Below are 20,887 nucleotides of genomic sequence, written 5' to 3'. Positions count from 1 at the left end.
CCGGGTGACCCCGTCCACCAGCGGGTCGCGCACGGCCCCCCGTGGGCCCCCAAGTCGCGGCGCAGCGAGGCCACGTGGCCGCTCAGCCGCTCGAGGTAGAAGTCGCGCAGCCGGGGCCGCTGGGCGCAAGCGGCGAGGAGGAGGCCACGGGGTTCGGTCAGGGATGGGGGCATCTGTGGGTGTGCGTGGCCACTTGTGGTGGTTGCTTTGTCGGCATGGCGCTGCGTTGATGGGTTGAGGCTTTGCGAGGTGGTCTGGTCCGGTCTCGGGTTCATGTGCTGCCGCTGCTGCTGCTGGGCTGGTGCTCGGTCCTGAGCTGATATCTGCTGCTGCTGTTGTTGTCGAGTTGAGTGGCTGTGTGGGCTTCGGTCCCTTGCCGGCTTCACCTCGCAGCTGGCTCCTCCATCACCAACACCACCAACACCACCAGCACCATCATCACCACCACAACCAACACCACCATCACCAGCACCACCACCATCACAACTAACACCACCAGCAGCAACACCACCAGCAGCAACACCACCACAACCAACACCACCACCACCACAACTAACATCACCAACACCATCAACACCACCAGCACCACCAGCACCACCATCAACACCAATACCACCACCATCATCACCACCACCATCACACACCTCCTCAAAGGCGCCCGACTCGAGCAGCCACCGCTCAATCGTGTCCCTCGCCCCATCATCCTCATCCTCCTCCTCCCCCTCCTCACCCTTCACCACCAGCGCGGCCAGGGCGAGCTCAGCCAGCCACGAACTCCTCCTCCTCCTCCTCCCTGTCATCCTCCTCCTCCTCCCCGCCAGGCGACCACGCTGCAGCATCTCCACTGCCGCGGTCTCGCCTCCTCGCCTCCGCCTCGCCGCCACAGCGACCCGCAGGAGCCGAGCCCTGGGGTCAAGCCAGGAGGTGGACGCCGCGGCGGACGACGAGAATGAGACGGAAGAGGAGGACGACACGAAGGATGATGGTGGTGGTGTTGATGATGGTGGTGTTGTCGTTGATGATGATGCTGTTATTGAAGAGGCCGCCAGACCCAGCATCTCCACGGAAGCCCTCAGCCTCGCCTGCTCCATCAGCAAGGCCCCTCCACCGTCCCCACCTTCCTTCAGGGCCTCCCCGACCGCCCAGAGCCGCGTCTCCTTGCCCAGCCACGGGTTCCTCAGCAGCGCGCACAACACCGAGGCAGGGCCGCAGGCGCGCGCCTCGCCTAGAAGCCCCGCCGAGCAGAGCGCGTCGTGGCCGGCGGGCGGGCGGCCGTGTGGGGTGGTCGCGCTCTCGAGGTGTCGTCGGGTCCACGCCATCGCAGCTGTGGCCTCCGCGGTGTTCCAGGAGGAGGAGACGGGGCCCCGGGCGGCCGAGAGAACGTCCGAGACGCAGAGGGAGACGGCGGCTGTGGCCAGAAGAGACTCCATCGCTCCGTGGGGCGGACGGGACACGGAGGCCCTCAGAGAGGAGACGGAGGCGTGGGGTCTGTGGGAGGGGCTCGGTGACAGATGCCAGTTCAGAGGTTAAAGCCCCCTCCAGGCTTGACCGTGCTTATCTCTGGTTATTTATAAGATTTGAAAAAAAAATTGTTAACACTTTTTGGGACGATCGTTTTTTTATGGAAAATTAACGGGCAAGAATACACTGTAAAGTCAAGTAGGTGGAAAAATAAAACCAAAAATAGTTTTAATTTTATTGCGTCAATTTTTCCCATTCCTTGTTCATTTCTCTTCCCCCCCCACCTTTCCTTACATTCGAGGATGTGGCTATTTCAATTTACACGTGATAAGCTACTTCGTTGAGCTATCACTTCAAGGCAGGGGTGGGGAACGTCCGGCCCGCGGGCCGTATAAGTCCCGCGAAATCATTTGGTCTGGTCCTGCCAAGGCAACCGCAGGCGGGACTCGAAATTCAATAAGTATAACCCGTAAAAACAAAGTTTTTCACTCTAAATCGTTTATATGCGTGGCGGCTAGAGTCCTCTCGTCCTCTGGCTTGAGATGGCTGCCACCTATGGGTCAGATGATTGTCTGCAGTATTAAACAATTGGTAATTAAATATTTAATTTGTTTTCCCTAAACTGTAAAATTTTGGAATTTTTTTTCACGAACATTACTTGTCTCGCACAACGAGTCTGTGTGCAAAATGTCAGCTCGATTGGATCACGGGAAGTGGGTTAAAAAACGACCGAAAGGTTTGCACGGTCGTAAGCAAGCAAGCAAGCACGCAAGCAAGCAAGCAAACTTAATATAAAGGATTCACTAAATCTAGGAGCAAACCTGGAAAAGCAGTTGCGAGTAGCAGCAACATCATCAACACCAGCTAACATCACACGCCTCGCCAAAGAGAAGCAGTTCCAGCCATCACATTAGGGGTGAGTTAATTAAATGTTTAACCAAATATAGCGGGCTAATTTTTAAGTTGATAATTGTGTATGGCCCGCGAATGATGTTATATAAATATTCAAATGGCCCTTGGCAGAAATAAGGTTCCCCACCCCTGCATTGTGGCCAGGTCGCGTCTGACGCACTGGGGGTCTACCTGGTCAAATTAAAATAATTTAAAGACTCCACTCCCCATCCTGTGGTGCCATGGTAAAAAAAGTTTCTGTTCATTGCAAGCAGATGAAACGGGGGGGTCGTCAATGCAAGTTAAATACAACACACGTTTATTCACACGATGCCTGCACTCGCGATGCAGAAACCATCAACAGACACCATCCCCACGCACTCATCGTCTGGCACCACGTTGCTGCCCAGTATCTTCTTTAACAGCTGCAAAGTCATATTCTTGGTTCTTTCGGTAAATGTGGCTGTGACGGTCCCACCTGAAGGCGGAGACTTGTGTTGCCTCCGAAACGTCGTGCTTTAATTTAGTTATTTTCATTTATTTTTATTATTTTTTACCTACGTGACTTTACCGAAACAACCTAAGAGAATCCTTGCAGTCACGAAAGCTTCAAATCTAGAAATAAAAAGAAAATAAAATTCTCACGTTTTATTATTATTTTATTTCCCTTCTACGTGACTTTACCGAAAGAACCAAGAATATGAATCCCTGCAGTCACGAAAGCTTTAAAACGAAATTTAGCTGCGAAGTCAGTAATGTAAAAAAACAACTGAACATCAAAGGTATGTATGCAGAACTTGTTTCGCACTGTATGTAGCCAATCGTGCTAATCGGAGGTGCGGGAAGAACAAACAGAACACAAAACCGCAGTTCTCGACAAATGAGTTTTCAATCAAAATTATTGAAAAGTGCATGTAGCTCCAGTGGCTTCCTCATGTCATTAGAGCGTTCCAGACGGCCGCAGAAGCGCATCTGAAAGCGCGGGTTGCGTTGACCGTCTTTGTTCGATGGTTCGCCAAACGCCGCTGCGAGGATTACCGAAATTAGTGTGATGGTTTGTTGGTCTTTGATGAGATCCGCAAAGGTACTAACTACTGGGCAACTCGGTGTGATGGGGCATTCATTGAGTCCAGCGTGCAAGCACTTAAACAATTCTCTCGTGTGATAAACACAGCACCTCGGGGTAAAAAAAAAAGCACATTGCATAAACACAATCGAGTACACGTATAAATAGAATATGCCACAAGGCAGCTCATTTAAATAAGTAAAGCGATACCCGTAGTACCGTGAAAACACAAGCAATATCGAACTCGCTTCGGCGCAAACCAGATATTCAATTGAACACGTAGGCTTTCGTGACAAGCCTTACTAATTGGCTGTGTCGGGTGCTGATGGGTTTAACGACACATTTATATTTACGCGATCTAACCAAAAAAACCCTCTTGATATCCAATGCACGGCACACGCAGTCTAATACTTGAGGCTCGGGAATAGGCATTTAACCATCATCACTCCTGCAATTAAACTATCTTACATGATTTTACAAGGAATCAATCCATTATTGTCCATGTCGTCTTGCCTCATATATTTCATCTCGTCTCTTTCCATCCTCCCGAAGTTACATATCACTGCAATTGTATACATCGTAAACAACCCCCAATTTTATACTTCCATCGCGGGCATAAAAATTGATTTAAATTGTCGAAGGAATGATTCTTTACACACACACACACACTCGTTGGCCCTTTTCCTTAAAAATATCCTCTTATACACAGGTTGCTGATGCAACGTATATGCCGCATGGCCCATTACATGACCCATTACAATCGGAAAATGATCCTTGGCGAATGTCAACATCACAAGAATCGGTAAACATTTAACCGATGAAGCTGTCGCCTCTGATCCAGCGCTTTGGTGGCAAGGGTAGGTGGGTCACGCAAATTCCTGCAACTCCCAAACCCACCGAGGTACAAGTAGGCCAGGAGATGTAAGTATAGCAATGTGGTTCATGAATCCATCTTTACAGATTTTATTTTTAACGTTATCTCGTATGCATTGTTTTATTCCAGACTCAATCAGGCTTTCTTGGGTAAATAAGTTAACCAATACGGCCGATCCTTATGAATTAAAACATTGCATATTCTTGGTTCTTTTTATTATTATTTTATTATTCCCTTCTACGTGACTTTACCAAAAGAACCAATAATATGAATCCCTGCAGTCACGAAAGCTTTAAATCGAAATTTAAAACAATGCAGCTTATTTACGGTAAACTTTAACCGATATAGCCGATTCTGGTGAACCTTAACCACTTCCAGTGATCCTAACGAATATAACTAAAACAGATTCTATTGACCTTACTCCAATGCACCCCATCTCTGGTGAACTTAACCAATGCTGCCGATTCTGGTGAACTTATCCAATACATACTCTTAGTTCTTTCGGTAAAGTCACGTAGGTAAAAAATGAAATTAAAATTAATAAACTAAAAAATAAAAAAATAAAAAAATCACTGTAAAAAATGAAATTAAAATTAATAAAAAAAACTATAAAATTATTTTTCTTTTTATTAATTTTAATTTCATTTTTTACCTACGTGACTTTACCGAAGGAACTAAGAGTATGAATCCTTGCAGTCACGAAAGCTTCAAATCTAGAATTTATCCAATACAGCTTGTTCTCGTAAATTTAACCAAAATGCAGCTGGTTCTGGTGACATTAACCAAATACAGCTGGTTCTGGTGACATTAACCAAATACAGCTGGTTCTGGTGACATTAACCAAATACAGCTGGTTCTGGTGACATTAACCAAATACAGCTGATCCACTTGGACCGATCCCGGCGTTGTCCGATCCCGGCAGGACGTCTCTACTCTGGTGGCAGCGTCGGGTGCAGGGGCTTGATCCGAGCGAACCGCGACAGGCCCAGGCGCAGGGTTATGCCTCCTGGCGAGCGAGCCAAGGCGGCCGCCGCTCCGGTCGCTCCCACGGGAGTTCCCGATGACGCTTCGGCCCCTCGGCACCGTGGGGAGCCCAGCCCCCGTCCCGCTGTAGCAACTGGGGGGGGGTTGGCACAGCAGAATGTTACGATGGCGGTGCCGCTTCCAGCTCAACAATTGCAATTTTCTACGACACACATTCGACACACATTCGACCACTTAAGTTGCAAACTTAAATTGGAGCTTTCGTGACTGCAGGAATTACTCTTTGGTTCTTTCGGTAAAGTGACGTGTAAAGAGAAAGTAATGAATTAAATACTAGCATACGACGTTTCGATTGCAACACAAGCAATCATCATCAGGTATAAATGAAATAGAAACACAAATCTAGTATACTTAGAAATGTAATGTAATACAACAGAGAGTCGGATAACATTACGGTCATCACCCTACCTGGTTGATTACGTTCTTCCTGAGAATGCTAAATTTGAGAGAGAGATAAAACACAGAACCAGAGACATATAGACAGACATATAAGCAGACAGATATCACAGAGATACATAGAGAGAGATAAACATAGGCACACAGAGAAACCACGCCTCTGTGTCGAGGCCTTAGAGAGAGGGGGCGGAGAGAGTTGCGACATAGCCGACATTTTGGCGTCATCTCAAGCTGCAGCGTGCACAAATTTCTTTGGCACGTGTCGTGACGGGTACTGCAAGTTCCGACCATGTCCGTCCAGTGCTCGGCCAAGCTGCATTGGCTTCTGGTTACCCGAACAAATGCATGATACTGGTAGGAACCTCCTGGTTACACCAGCCCACAGGGGATTATTGTGTCCGTCCGTTGTGCATCCAAAAATGAGAGGGGTGGGGATGGTTGGAGAGGGGAGGGTGGGGAGGGGCTGGGTGGGGAGGGAGGGGCTAGGTGGGGAGTGGCTGGGTGGGGAGGGTAGGGGATGGTGGGGTGGGGCTGGGTGGGGAGGGGCTGGTCACCCTGTGGTGCCCTTATAAAACTCAACGTTTAACCTACTCACGCCGGCTTGTGCCCGCCCTCACAGTCGGGCATATTTGCGGAATACACCACGCCGCCGTTGACCCTGGCTATTGACCGAGCAACCCAACGTTCCTACCAGCTCCCTCCGCAGGAATGTGTTTTTATGAGATGAAGGTGCAGCTATGCAATGTCTTGCTCATGCCACTGTTGGTGGATAAGCCACCATCAGAGGGAGCTATGGAGAGCCTCACTACAGAGTAATTTTGGCCTACTCTTCCATCACAATAATATAAATGGTGAGAACCAAGAAAAAGTGTGACCGAAACACTTTGCAAGCCAATGAATCTGCGTGTGGTCGAAGATGGCATGCGTATGTGGTCTAGCATATCAACAGCTAATGCAGTTCTGTGCTCATCTGTTGTATAGAATTCAGTGAACCTGTGCCTTTGGACGCCATGCTCATCAAACACTCCCTACTCATGCCACGCTCTCATTTATGTGACATTTATTTTTTTACGTTTATCTTAAAAGCATAAGATTACATGCTTCAAAGCCCGTCAGAATATCCTTCCCATGCACACACGGGGTCACTGGCGGCCTCTGACGTACGGCCCCCGACAATAGACAAAAATTTTAAACACTGCCCCCCCCCCCCCCATCAGCGTCGTGCTACCCCCGACTGTTTCAAATGGTGTGGCTGCTCTCGCACCGATGATGTCTTCTTCTTGGTTCTTTCGGTAAAGTCACGTAGAAGGGAAATAATAAAATAATAAAACATAATAAAATACAATTCTCACGACGTTTCCGCCACAACGCAAGCAGCCGTCCTCTATAAATGTATTTATTATTTTATTATTTCCCTTCTACGTGACTTTACCGAAAGAACCAAGAAGATGAATCCCTGCAGTCACGAAAGCTTTAAATCGAAATTTGATGATGTCTTATCGGCGGAAGTGGGCCCCCCCCCCCTTTCAAAAGTAGTGAAGTAACACTGATATTCTCGTCTGAGTACAGATGGAATTTCAGATGCGTGTGAAGACGGTGAGCTGTTAGCTCTGTATTGAACTCAATACATTTACTAAACTGTTGAAACTAAACTATGTTTTTTATTTCAGATCATGCTTTCCCACCTGATGACGGACGCTTGTGTTGCGCCCGAAACGTCGCGATTAATTTTATTTTATACCTACGTGACTTTACCGAAAGGACCAAAGAGTATGGATAATATTGGTTGTTAAACTTAAATGGATTTTTTTTAAGTATTCCAAATGTTTTGCCAACTGCTGTCCATAAGTAAAGCAGTTCACCGGCCCGTGTTAGAGAACGGGCCGCAGATGCAGATATCAAAACTAAAACCAAGATATTTTTTATTTTACTAAGTAAGGCCATCACAATGATAGCTCTATGAAGTGGCTTACGCTGTGGAAATTTATAGTAGCAGCCAAATACTTTCAACGCTTGTTGATTCTAAACGCGGAGGGGAAAACCAAAGGACCCGATGAATAAAATCCATGCGACCACAGAAAGAACATGCAAACTCCAAAAATACAGGCGTCAAGATCGACCCCACGACCTCATGTACACCAAGCGAGGTAGTTAATGTCTCACCACCGTGACTGACACCACAGTCTGGGCTGTGGAAACCACAGGCTTAGTTGTGCCCTGCTCAGATAAGGAGTACAGCTCGGGATTTATTACCTGCCGGCTGTAGAATTTTCCGACTTTTGGCAGCAGCTGGTTTGACCGCCGCGCTCTTCTTACCGTTAGCAGCGACGGCTTCTGAAACGCACAAGGAGAGAGAGAGCTCGCGCAGTCAAGCAGGGCGACGCACAAACATCACTTAACAACTCTTTGGTTCGTTCGGTAAAGTCACGTGGAAAGAAAATAAATTCAATAATAGAATACGACGTTTCGATTGCAACACAAGCAAATGTCATCAGGTAAGAATGAATGAGAAAACAAATCTAGTAAACTTAGAAATATCATGCAATACAACACAGAGAGTCGGCCAACACAACAGTCAACACCCTACCTGGTTGATTCCGTTCTTCCAAAGATTGCTAAATTTGAGAGAGACAAAACACAAAACACGGAGACACACAGACAGACACACAAGCAGAGAGAGAGACAACACAGAGACACAGAGAGAGACACACAACATAAACACACAGACAGACAGACACAAGCAGAGAGAGAGACAACACAGAGACACACAGAGAGAGAGACACGCAAGATAGACACACAGACAGACTGTACACAAGCAGAGAGACAACACAGAGAGACACACAACATAGACACACAGACAGACTGTACACAAGCAGAGAGAGACAACACAGAGACACACACAGAGACACACAACAGACACACAAGCAGAGAGAGACAACACAGAGACACAGAGCGAGAGAGACACACACGTAGACACAGAGACACAAGCAGAGAGAGACAACACAGAGACACACAGAGAGAGACACACAACATAGACACAGAGACACACAGAGAGAGACACACAGAGACACAACGCCTCGGTGTCGAGGCCTTAAATAGAGAGTGGCTCGAAACGTCGTGAAAATTTTTATTGTTTTATATTTTTATCATTTTATTATTTCCCTTCTACGTGACTTTACCGAAATAACCAAGAAGATGAATCCCTGCAGTCATGAAAGCTTTAAATCGAAATTTGATGTCTTATCGGCGGAAGTGCCCCCCCCCCCTTTGAAAAGTAGTGAAGTAACACTGATATTCTCGTCTGACTACAGATGGAATTTCAGATGCGTGTGAAGACGGTGAGCTGTTAGCTCTGTATTGAACTCAATACATTTACTAAACTGTTGAACAAAATTTTCACATTTTCTTGGATTTCACGCCTGATGATGATTGCTTGTGTTGCGGTCGAAACGTCGTGAGAATTTTTATCGTTTTATATTTTTATCATTTTATTATTTCCCTTCTACGTGACTTTACCGAAAGAACCGAGAACAGGAATTCTTATTAATGTGACCGCCGCTGCTCACCGGCATCAGTGCCCTCCTGGTTCGCTCCGCCGCCGCTGATCTGCTGCAGCGTGACCACCGTGGGTCGTGCCGTGCCCACCGGCTTGCTCGTCTTGGCCTTCTTGTTCTTCTTGAGCGACGCGCTGTGGTCAGAGGCACCGGCGTTGTCGGTTGCCCCGTCGTCGGCCACGGCCGCGCTTGCGGATGGGTCCGGAGCCGCTTCGGAAGCGACATCTGCGGTCACGCCTGCGCTTGGAAAACACGGCGAGTTAAATCGCGGCGTCGCTCAGCAAACGTGTCTCGACTCGTTCGCTGCGCGTGACATCAACGGCACGGCTCGGGTTCTGCAGTGGCAGCTTCTGAAAAATAAGCTTAATTATCTCAGTGTCAAATCTTGACCGTAAAGCTTTCGTGACTGCAGGAATTCATATTGTTTGGGACTTTCGGTAAATCTTTTTGGTTCTTTCGGTAAAGTCACGTAGAAGGGAAGTAATAAAATAATAAAATAAAACATAATCAAATAATTCTCACGAAACGTCGTGAGAATTATTTTATTATGTTTTATTTTTATTATTTTATTACTTCGCTTCTACGTGACTTTACCGAAAGAACCAAGAAGATGAATCCCTGCAGTCACGAAAGCTTTAAATCAAAACTTTCGGTAAAGTCACGTAGATAGGTTCAAAGAAAATTATAAATAAAAACTACGACGTTTCGATCGCAACACAAGCGGCCGCCATCAGGATGACGATCGAAACGTCGTAGTTTTTTGTTATTTTCTTTGAACCTATCTGCGTGACTTTACCGAAAGACCCAAACAATATTTCCGTGTAATTGAACCTGGTAAGGTAAAAAAATGGTTTAGTTTTAGTTGTATATATTTTTTAAAGTGATTAGTTTACCTTTCCTACACTTTGCACTCCTCTCGTCTGTTTGTATCGTTTGTTGTTGCAACGTTCTGACCTGCCCCGACTGGACATCTGTGAAAAAAATTCCTCCAGTCTAAATAAACATTACTGGTAGGATTCACCTGGTTCCACCAGCCCACAGGGGATTATTGTGTCCGTCCGTCCGTCGTGCAACCAAAAATGGGAGGGGTGGGGCTGGGTAGAGAGGGGAGGGTGGGGAGGAGCTGGGTGGGGAGGGGCTGGGTGGAGAGGGGAGGATGGGGGTTGTGGGGGGGGTGAGGCTGGGTGGGGAGGGGAGGGGCTGGGTGGGGAGGGTGGGGAGGGTGGGGCTGGGTGGGGAGGGTGGGGCTGGGTGGGGGGTGGGAGGGGTGGGGCTGGGTGGGGAGGGGCTGGTCACCCCGTGGTGCCCTTATAAAACTCAACGTTTAACCTACTCACGCCGGCTTGTGCCCGCCCTCACAGTCGGCCATATTTGCGGAATACACCACGCCGCCGTTGACCCTGGCCATTGACCGAGCAACCCAACGTTCCTACCAGCTCCCTCCGCAGCAGGAATGTGTTCTGATTCTGATATTCTGAGCCGAGCCTGGTTGGCTTGGCACAGCCCCCCGTCGCGGCTCGGTCGTGCAGTGAAACAAAAGAGGCCGTGAGTAAGAAATCACCGTTCGCGTCTTGCGGAGGCACAGCCGCTTGTGGCGGAGGAGGTGGAGGGGCGCCAACCTGCGCCGGCTGCTCTAGGGCAGCGCTGCCCTTCGCCTTCGACTTGACTCTTTTCTTGACAGGTTTTTCCACCGCCGCCGCCGCCGGCGCCTTCTTGCGAGATTTCCCCTTGCTGGGCGCCGCCTCCGTGACGGGCGAAGCCGCCGCTGGAGACGGGGTGACGGCAGGATCGTGCGCCGGGGGCGATGTGGAAGGGAGGACCTTGGCCTTGCTCCTGCGTTTGGCTTGGCCTTTGCCAGACGCGCGCGCGGCGCTCTCCGACGTGTCGCACTCTGCTGGGAGTAAAAAAAAAAGGGGGAGTGAAAATCTTCCATTTGTAACCGGTTTCGAACCGAATCCACCACCGGAACAGTCTGTGATGTGTAATTTACACTTAACCATGTCCCATTCCGATGACGTACGTGTGCGTCGTCAGTTTTTCTTCCGATTCCATTTATGCCATCGGAATGGAACCGAAAGAAAAATTTCAAATAACTTCATCATCACCTAGACTCCCACAAGGCCCATGCCAAGAGGGCGTGCGGCAGTTTGGCGCCAGCTATCCTAAAACGCGGTCGTGTCGCTACGGTTCTCTGCAGCGAGTGCAATGTCTTTAAAAGCAACTGCGTTACGCCCCTCTAAATAAAATGAACTCTGAACCGCTCGCGAGTTACGAGATTCATCGGTGAACGAGACCCACACCCTGCAAATGGCAGACACCTCGTGACGGGAAAGGGTTAGGAGAGAATGAACTGGCTGTGTTTTTACGGAGAGAAGTAGGTGGTAGACTATTCTCATTACTGATACACTGAGCTGGTGGCTTTGCTGCACGTGGCCTGTAACCCAGCACTGTGGAGGCAGTGAGGGTTTGTGGACCACACGCCGATTCGTGAAAATCCCACCTGCCATCTCCTGGCTTGCCAGCAAGTAGATTAATTAGCATCTGTACGGGGATCAGAGGTCGCAACCGGGTACCCGATACCCGTACCCTACCCGATACCCGGCTACCCGTACCCGGCTGGGTACGGGTACGGGTACCCGTTTGCAACCCTGGTGCGGTCGGGTACGGGTAGGCCGTGAGTCACTGGTGACTAACCGTTTGTCACTCATTTCTCAACGTCTTGTCTCTTCTCACAATTCAAGTTCCTAGAATCAACCCACCCACGCCTGCAACATGGCTTCATCCTAGAGGTCGCAATCAGGTACCCGATACCCGTACCCTACCAGTACCCGGCCGGGTACGGGTAGGGTACGGGTACGGCCGGGTACGGGTACCCGTTTGCGAACCTGGTGCGGCCGGGTACAGATACGGGTAAGGCAGAACCGGCCCTAGACCTATGGGGGCCCTAAGCAAAATTTGGTTGGAGGCCCCTTTGATGTATGATTTTTTTCACCCACTAGCCAGCAGTGACTCTAGGGGGCCCTCTGCTGGCCACGGGGCCCTTTGCAATTGCAAGAGTCGCTTAGTGGCTGGGCCGGCTCTGGGGTAAGGAATCAAAACCCGTTTGCGACCTCTGACGGGGATTAAGTTTTACCCTCCTCTCATGCATGGGTTGTTATGCGTGCGCTCCAAGTTTCCTACCACGTGAATAAAAACTTGCTCATGGAGTTGACCCAAAATCCCAATACAGGGCTACGGAACCAAGCGATTTACTATTCGTGGTAAAGTCTGCAAGGCGCTACACCTCTTCTTGGTTCTTTCGGTAAAGTCGCGTAGAAGGGAAGTAATAAAATAATAAAAATAAAACATAATAAAATAATTCTCACGACATTTCGGCCACAACGCAAGCAGCCGTCCTCAGGTGAAAACCAGGTCTGTCGAGGCGACAGCGTCTGAAGGACAGACCTGGTTTTCACCTGAGGACGGCTGCTTGCATTGTGGCCGAAACGTCGTGAGAATTATTTTATTATGTTTTATTTTTATTATTTATTACTTCCCTTCTACGTGACTTTACCGAAAGAACCAAGAAGATGAATCCCTGCAGTCACGAAAACTTTAAATCGAAATTTAACGCTACACCTGTCTCGATTTAAAGCTTTCGTGACTGCAGGGATTCATCTTCTTGGTTCTTTCGGTAAAGTGACTTTACCGAAAGAACCAAGAAGCTACACCTGTCATTTGACGCAGTTTGTGTGGATTTCCGCTCGCCAATGTTAATCGATGAACCAACGCATCGGTTCCATCACTGCCGCACAGCTGCACCCACCTAGGGCCTCTGGCTGTTTCCCCCTATCGTGGAGCTCTTCTGGCACCGTCAACGATGATGCTGACGCTGAAAGTGTCGTTGCCGGCGGCGGCGTCGTCGCGGTTCCGCAATCACCGGTCGCTTGCGGCCCGCTCTCCGCGGCTTCCTCGCCTAGGCCGGTTCCGGGCTCGCAGGCCGTCGCCGACTCTGGCCGCAGACCGACGCGGCCCTCCTCTCCCTCGGAGCATCCTCCCTTCACCGCGGGCGTCTCTGGCTCGTCGTGCAATGGTGGCGAAAGCATTCGCCGATCGCTGGCCGACGGCTCGGCCAATGCCAGGGGGGACCCGGAACTCGGCTTGTCCGATAGCGCCAGCAGCTGCTCTGGGCTCGGAGGAGCAGCAGCAGCGGCGGTGGCCGTCGGAGGAATGGGTGTGCCGGGGTCATCCTGTGCGGCAACCAAAGTGTTTTGAGCCGCGGCTGCCCGGTTGGGCGGGTCAGGGTTCGAGACCGCTTCGGTGGCTGCTGGGGTCGAGGCCTCTGCTGCCGGGCTGGCGGGTGCGGTGACGGTGTTCTCCTGCATGGACAGGGCCAGCGCCACCTGCAGCTCCTGCTCGTAGGTCAGCTCATCCGACAGCTGTAGCGCGCTGGACCCACACATGCAACAAAGACAAAGGCCCCCCCGTGTAGCCCACACTGGCTGTTTGGGGCGAGTGCCGCTGGAGCTACGCAACTTTTAAATGGAGATTGAAAACTTTATTTCTTTAGAACTGCTTTTTGTGTTCGGTTTGTTGTCCTTCCCCCCCCGCACCTCCGATTAGCACGGTTGGCTACGTACGGTGCGAAAGAAGTTCAACATAGACAGAAATATATACGGTCAATTCAGGACACCTATGAGGGGGGGCAGTGCGACCAGTACCACGCCTGGTTGCCTTTGTCTCCCCCAGTGCTGATGGTATAGCCTACGCGGGGTGTTGGGGAAATGGTTGGTAGTGGGCACGTGTGAGCCGTTGGTGCGAGTGAGGCGTTAGTGCCTAGCAGCGAGGGCTTGAGAAGGGAGTCTCACCACTCGTCTTGCTGTTTCTTCCTTCTCTTGCCCGCGGCCGCCTCCTGGCTCCGCTTCTTATCCGGACGGGCGGCCTTGCGGATCCGGAAGTCATCGTCTGGGAAGAGAGCGGCAGTGACGCGCGCACGCTCGTGCGCACGATGCAATCGATGCCTGCCCGAAGTGGAACCGTCGTTTTTTAAAATCCTTTATATTAAGTTCACTTGCTTGCTTAGGACCGTGCAAATCTTTCGGTCGTTTTTTAACCCACTTCCCGTGATCCAATCGAGCTGACATTTTGCACACAGACTCATTGTGCATGACAATTAATGTTCGTGAAAATTTTTTTTCCAAAATTTTACACTTTTTAGGATAAAAATATTATATTTAATTACCAATTGCTTAATGCTGCCATGCAATAATCTGACCCATAGGTGGCAGCCATCTCAAGCCAGAGGACGAGAGGACTCTAGCCGCCACGCATATAAAGGCTTTATAGTGAAAAACTTTGTTTTTACGGGTTATACTTGTTAACACATGAGAGAGAGATGGCAATGATATTCTACGTACTGGGAGCATCTTTCGATTTAAAGCTTTCGTGACTGCAGGGATTCCTATTCTTGGCTCTTTCGGTAAAGTCACGTAGAAGGGAAATAATAAAATAAAACAATAAAACTCTCACGACGTTTCGATTGCAACACAGGCAATCATCATCAATTTTCTTGCTGTGGTTTTCATACCTGATGATGATTTCTCACTTGATACTTGTGTTGCCTCCGAAACGTCGTGATTTATTATTTTATTTCTATTATTACTTTTATTAATTTTAATTTCATTTTTACCTACGTGACTTTACCGAAAAAACTAAGAGTATGAATCCTTGCAGTCACGAAAGCTTCAAATCTAGAATTGCAGTCAGTGTTTAATCTCGACACTTTACGTAAGAACGTTGACGAACGTCTTGCATGTTATGGATTTAAATGTGGAATTAATAAATGTGGATGAGTTTGATGACAATGTCTCACCTGACCGGTGGAAAAACCCTTGCCGGGTTGCTGACATTCAGAAGGTTGCGAGTTCAAACCCAGGTTTAAGTGGGGGGGAGGGGGGGGTGGTGACACGGCCCATCATGCATCCAGAGCCGATAAAAGAAGTACCATTTTGTTGAGAAGTCAAAGGTGGTTGTACCATTGATCGGGTCAGCCCTGCCATGCTAAGGTGGAATATCCACCACTGACTCTGCAGAGTTGTTAAATAGAAGATGAGCACAAATGCTTCATTTGAGCAGGACATCATTTTGAGTTTTTGACTTTACCTGCAGGGAGGTGATCTAGAGGCTGCATGTATGTACGATAATTGTTTTTTTACCCTTTTATCCGGCAACAAAACTGACACCTTTTTTACAAGGAGTCATGTTTGCATAGACCACAATACCTGCAGTCATAATGCAAACAAAAAACATAACTCTGATATTTCTAGATTTGAAGCTTTCGTGACTGCAAGGATTCATACTCTTAGGTTTTTTTCGGTAAAGTCACGTAGGTAAAAAATAAAATTAAAAGCCTAGTCTCACATGGTGTTGGACCAGATGACGCCAGATTGTGCACGACACCATAAAAGACTAGGCTCTAAGGAAAGCTGTCTCGGGTGTGGACCAATCAACTTCAAGGACAGTACATACATTATCAGCAGGTATTGTGGTCTATGCAAACATGACTCCTTGTAAAAAAGGTGTCAGTTTTGTTGCCAGATGGAAGGATAAAAAAAACAATTATCATATTTTTTACTGGCAAATGAGGTTCCAATGGTGCATGTATGTACGTTGAACTTCTTTCGCACCGTACGTAGCCAACCGTGCTAATCAGGAGTTTAAGAGACTCAACAAATTCCCCGAAGCTTTTGTAACACCGGTTCACATCTTACCGTCCAAGGTAAACAATCGTGCTCGACAACAGCACAGAAATTAGCCCAAGCCAAAACTATTTTGGCGCAGAGTGGATGAACAAAAAAATATCCCACGGTCAATTTCCCACGAGAAACGGAAACGTTTCCAAAACAGCACGGTGACCTTAAAGACGATAAACAACAGCAATCGTTCATTCTCACGTGAATTAATTTCACTGGGTTAGTGTAAAACATTGTACGCAGGATCCACGGATAATCATTTACGAATAGACTCGTTAAGGACTTTTATTAAAAGTTAAATCAACTGATTATTATGATTGCGTATGCAATATTGTATTGGGTGGTGGGAGTTTGCATGGTGTGGTAACATGGCCTAGCGGCAGCACGTTCTCCGATAGTTGCAGAGGGTCACAGTTCGAATCCAGCGGCCACCCTGGTTATTAATTGCATGTGTGTATAAACCATAATAACACTTCAGAGTGGACATTTAAGATCCCCCGACGACATTCCCAATATTAGGACATTGTGTGCCTGTGTATCGATCTTCGTGTTTGTGTCTTTCAAATTTCACACTTAACTTCTAACTTAGCAATCTATGAAATACGTATTCAACCAGGCTATGCGTTAATTGTGTGTTGACCGACTCTCTGTGTTGCATTACATTACATTTCGATATTTTGCTAGGTTATTTAATTTAGTGTGTCTTTCTCCCGCTCTCCTAATTTTCAAGCTTGCGTACCTTGCCGCCCGTCGTCCTACCCATTGACATGCTAATTTTTTCTCTGGCCCCTCCCTCTCTCCACCCCCACCCCCTCTCTCTATTTAAGGCCTCGTCACAGAGACATTCTCTCTCTGTGTGCCGATGTGTGTTCTATCTCTGTGTATCTTTGTGATATCTGTCTGCTTGTATGTCTGTCTATAGTTTTCTGGTTAGATTTTTGTTGCTATTTCTTTTATACCTGATGACGATTGCTTGGGTTGCAATCGAAACGTCGTATACTATTATTTAATTTATTATTTTATCTTTATACGTGACTTTACCGAAAGAACCAAAGAGTAATTCCTGCAGTCACGAAAGCTCCAAAATTAAGATTGAGTGGGTGAGTGAGAGCGAGCGAGCGAGCGAATGACTTAAATGTTGGTGGAGTTGATGGGAGTGGATGACAACCGTCACTCACCATCGCCATCCAGTTCCCCGAACGATGAATAGTCCAACACTGGCCTGGATCTGTAGGGAATAAAGACACGAGTGGTTTTTTGCCAAGTTGAAAATAACATTGTGCGCACGACAGTACAACGTCGCCTATCATCCGCCAAGACAAATTCGAATTCGCCATATTTATTTACACAGAAAAAATCCGATGAGCTATGAAGCTCTTGTTTTCACAAATGTCCAGTAAGGGGCACGGGGTAAGAAAGTTCCAACAACAAACAGGACAAAAACACGACACTAGTGCAACGTACAATAAAGATAAACAAGTCACCGAAACACAAATAAATACAACTAAACCATCCCCATCCTTTTTCGATTTAAAGCTTTCGTGACTGCAGGGATTCATCTTCTTGGTTCTTTCGGTAAAGTCTGCGTAGAAGGGAAATAATAAAATAATAAAAACAGAACACAACGCAGCCGTCCTCAGGTGAAGACCAGGTCTGTCGGGGAGACAGCGTCTGAATGACACACCACCAAGCTTGGAGCGTCTATCTAAGCTGGGTTGGAGGGGGGAAAGCGCCTTGACAAAATAATTTGCATATCAAGAGGAATTTTAGCATATTTATGGGAAATGCAGATATGCGATTAGTACTACTTGTGAAATGCGTAAGAGCTTTGGCGGGGGGTTTAAAGTCATATTATGCCCGTGCATTATGCAGGATTAGCAGCATCAAAGGGAGGGGAAAGCTCCAGAGATATTAACTTAACCACCCACACCCCAGTTGTAGTATTTTACCTTCCTTTTGCTTATTATGGACGTTCAAACTTCCTGTGGGCAGATGAAAATTAAGTGAATTATAAGCATCTTAAGCGTGGGCTGGTTTCATTCTAGGCTGCTGCTCCCTCGTGAATGGCAGTAGCACCTCAACCGGTCACTTCAAGAAGACATTAAACAATGAGACAGCCGATGGGCACATTCTGTAGAATTGGCTCATCATACGGAGGTAAATCTATCTAGAGTTAATTTTGTTCATTTACTCGTGAAAGCGTCAAAGTCTCAGGAGTAATTTTCAAGGCAGTGCTGCATTTTGGGACGGGCATGGCTTGCAATAAGTAAAACCAAAACATCCCCAGGTTTTAGGGAGTTTTGAGATCTCGGTGTGACTAATTTTCCTCAATACTTAATTTTCGATATGGTTATTCTGATGAAGATTGCTTGTGTTGCAATCGAAACGTCGTGGTTTGTTTTATTTTATTTCTAACAACGTGACTTTACCGAAAGAACCAAAGAGTATAAACGTTTTATTCTATTTTACCCGGTATGGCCCCACTAAGCTGTGTAGCTCTTCTTCTTGGTTCTTTCGGTAAAGTCACGTAGAAGGGAAGTAATAAAAAAATAAAAATAAAACATAATAAAATAATTCTCACGACGTTTCGGCCACAACGCAAGCAGCCGTCCTCAGGTGAAGACCAGGTCTGTCGGGGAGACAGCGTCTGAATGAAACAGCACCACGCTTGGAGCGTATATCTAAGCTGGGTTGGAAGGAGGGAAGGGCGCCTTGACAAAAGAATTTGCATATCAAGAGGAATTTAGAATATTTATGGGAAATGCAGGTATGTGATTACTACTACTGTGTAGCTCTTTTTCAGGAGCGACCTGGATATCACAAATGACAACTCAACGAATGTGGATTATCATCATCACGTGCACTTTTATAGCGGCAGCAGCCAAACACTCTGAACGCACGTTGATTCTAAATGTGAAGGGAAAAACCAGAGACAAATCCACGTGACCATGGAGAGAGACACGCAAACTCCAAATATACAGCAGCAGGCGTCAGGGTCGAACCCACGACCTCCTGTGTATCAGGCGAGGTAGTTAACATCTCATAGCCACCGTGATGATGATGAGAGACGCAAACTCCAAATATACAGCAGCAGGCGTCAGGGTCGAACCCACAACCTCCTGTACACCAGGCGAGGTAGTCAACATCTGATGAGAGAGAGACACGCAAACTCAAAAAATATAGCAGGCGTCAGGGTCAGGATCGAACCCACGACCTCCTGTACACCAGGCGAGGTAGTTAACATCTCCTAGCCACCGTGATGATGATGAGAAACGCAAACTCCAAATATACAGCAGCAGGCGTCAGGGTCAGGATCGAACCCACGACCTCCTGTATACCAGGCGAGGTAGTTAACATCTCCTAGCCACCGTGATGATGATGAGAGAGACACGAAAACTCCAAATATACAGCAGCAGCAGGCGTAAGGGTCGAACCCACGACCTCCTGTGTACCAGGCGAGGTAGTTAACATCTGATGAGAGAGAGACACGCAAACTCTAAAAATACAGCAGGCATCAGGGTCAGGATCGAACCCACGACCTCCTGTGTACCAGGCGAGGTAGTTAACATCTCCTAGCCACCGTGATGATGATGAGACGAAAGCTTCAAATATACAGCAGCAGGTGTCAGTGAAGGGATCGAACCCACGACCTCCTGTAGACCTGGCGAGGTAGTTAACATCTCATAGCCACCGTGATGATGATGATGAGACGAAAGCTTCAAATACACAGCAGCAAGCGTCAGTGAAGGGATCGAACCCACGACCTCCTGTGCACCAGGCGAGGTAGTTAACATCTCATAGCCACCGTGGCCCACCTATGGCTTGCTGGTGAGCAATTAAGGCACAAAACCCACACACCCCCCAATCAGGTCCGTTTAAAAACATAAATAATTTAATGTGGCTCAGGTAAACCGATGTGTCAATAGTAATTAAAGGGTCTATGTTTGGTATTGACTACTCATTGCTGATGTTTACTAAAAATCACGAAATCTCATGGGACCTCCTTTGCCAGTACCAAAATATACTAATAGGGTTTTTCCCCTTTTTTTCTGGCAACAAAACTGACACCTTTTGCAAGGAATCATGCTCACATTAACCACAATACTTGCAGTCAAATGCAAACAAAAACAATACTCTGATAATGTATGCATTGTCTTTGAAACTGATTGGTCCACACCAGAGACAGCTTTGCATTTGACCGCAAGTATTGTGGTTAATGTGAGCATGATTCCTTGCAAAAGGTGTCAGTTTTGTTGCCAGAAAAAAGGGGAAAACCCTATTAGTATCACGAAACCTGCTCTGTAACCTGCAATCCACAACAGCAGTTTGAATTATGAACATTAACCATGATATTACAGCTGCTTTATAATTGTATTCTTACTTTATAGCGCGGAAATTTTGGCACGTAACACAACACTCACTACAGATATAACAAGTTGATAAAATTGCATTAATTTACTGAATATCGCAAAACACGGCGCTTCATATTTGTCATTTGCTCAGACAAAACACAAGTTAACTTCAGCGAGTCTTTAACAACTACATATGTTGCGCAGAATAATGTACATACTGCAGTACAGTAAATATATTCAACAAATGCATCGTACCGAGGTGGTGGCATTTTCTCATAACTTTGACACGGATCGGAAAGGTGGCCTACATATTTACCTCAAAAACACTAAATTACAATTGATTAATTCATAATATTATGTTTTTGTTATTAACGCTAATTTACTGTGCCTCGGGCCGCCCACAAGGACCGCCGTCACTTTTGGCGGGAAAACATTTGAGCGGGAAAACAGGTCCGCGGCTCCTCATCGGCTGCGTTGCACTTTCGCTCTGACGTCATCGATAATTCGCCGCCATAAGA

The 20,887-nt window shown here is 47.4% G+C and overlaps 1 protein-coding gene across 2 annotated transcripts; it reads right to left on the bottom strand.

Moving 5' to 3' along the window:
- Nucleotides 1-4,990: 4,990 nt before the first annotated feature.
- Nucleotides 4,991-20,795, bottom strand: LOC133360386 (nucleolar protein dao-5-like). 2 transcript variants are annotated; one of them, XM_061579086.1, is made up of 8 exons: nt 20,625-20,795; nt 17,196-17,245; nt 14,134-14,230; nt 13,092-13,714; nt 10,848-11,180; nt 9,299-9,523; nt 7,986-8,066; nt 4,991-5,409 (listed from the first exon to the last, which is right to left on the bottom strand). In XM_061579086.1, exons 1-8 carry the CDS (start codon nt 20,636-20,638, stop codon nt 5,222-5,224), a joined length of 1,611 nt encoding a protein of 536 aa, XP_061435070.1. In that variant the 5' UTR covers nt 20,639-20,795; the 3' UTR covers nt 4,991-5,221. The 2 variants fall into 2 exon arrangements, with proteins under 2 accessions (XP_061435070.1, XP_061435071.1); XM_061579087.1 differs by having other exon boundaries at nt 10,848-11,177.
- Between the last annotated feature and the right edge of the window lie 92 nt (nt 20,796-20,887).

This window comes from Lethenteron reissneri, chromosome 68 (genome assembly GCF_015708825.2).
Source record: "Lethenteron reissneri isolate LAM-NWPU_2019-01 chromosome 68, ASM1570882v1, whole genome shotgun sequence".
Lineage (NCBI taxonomy): Eukaryota > Metazoa > Chordata > Hyperoartia > Petromyzontiformes > Petromyzontidae > Lethenteron > Lethenteron reissneri.
The sequence above is the reverse complement of the archived record's forward strand: the minus strand, read 5'-3'. Positions and strand labels throughout refer to the sequence as shown.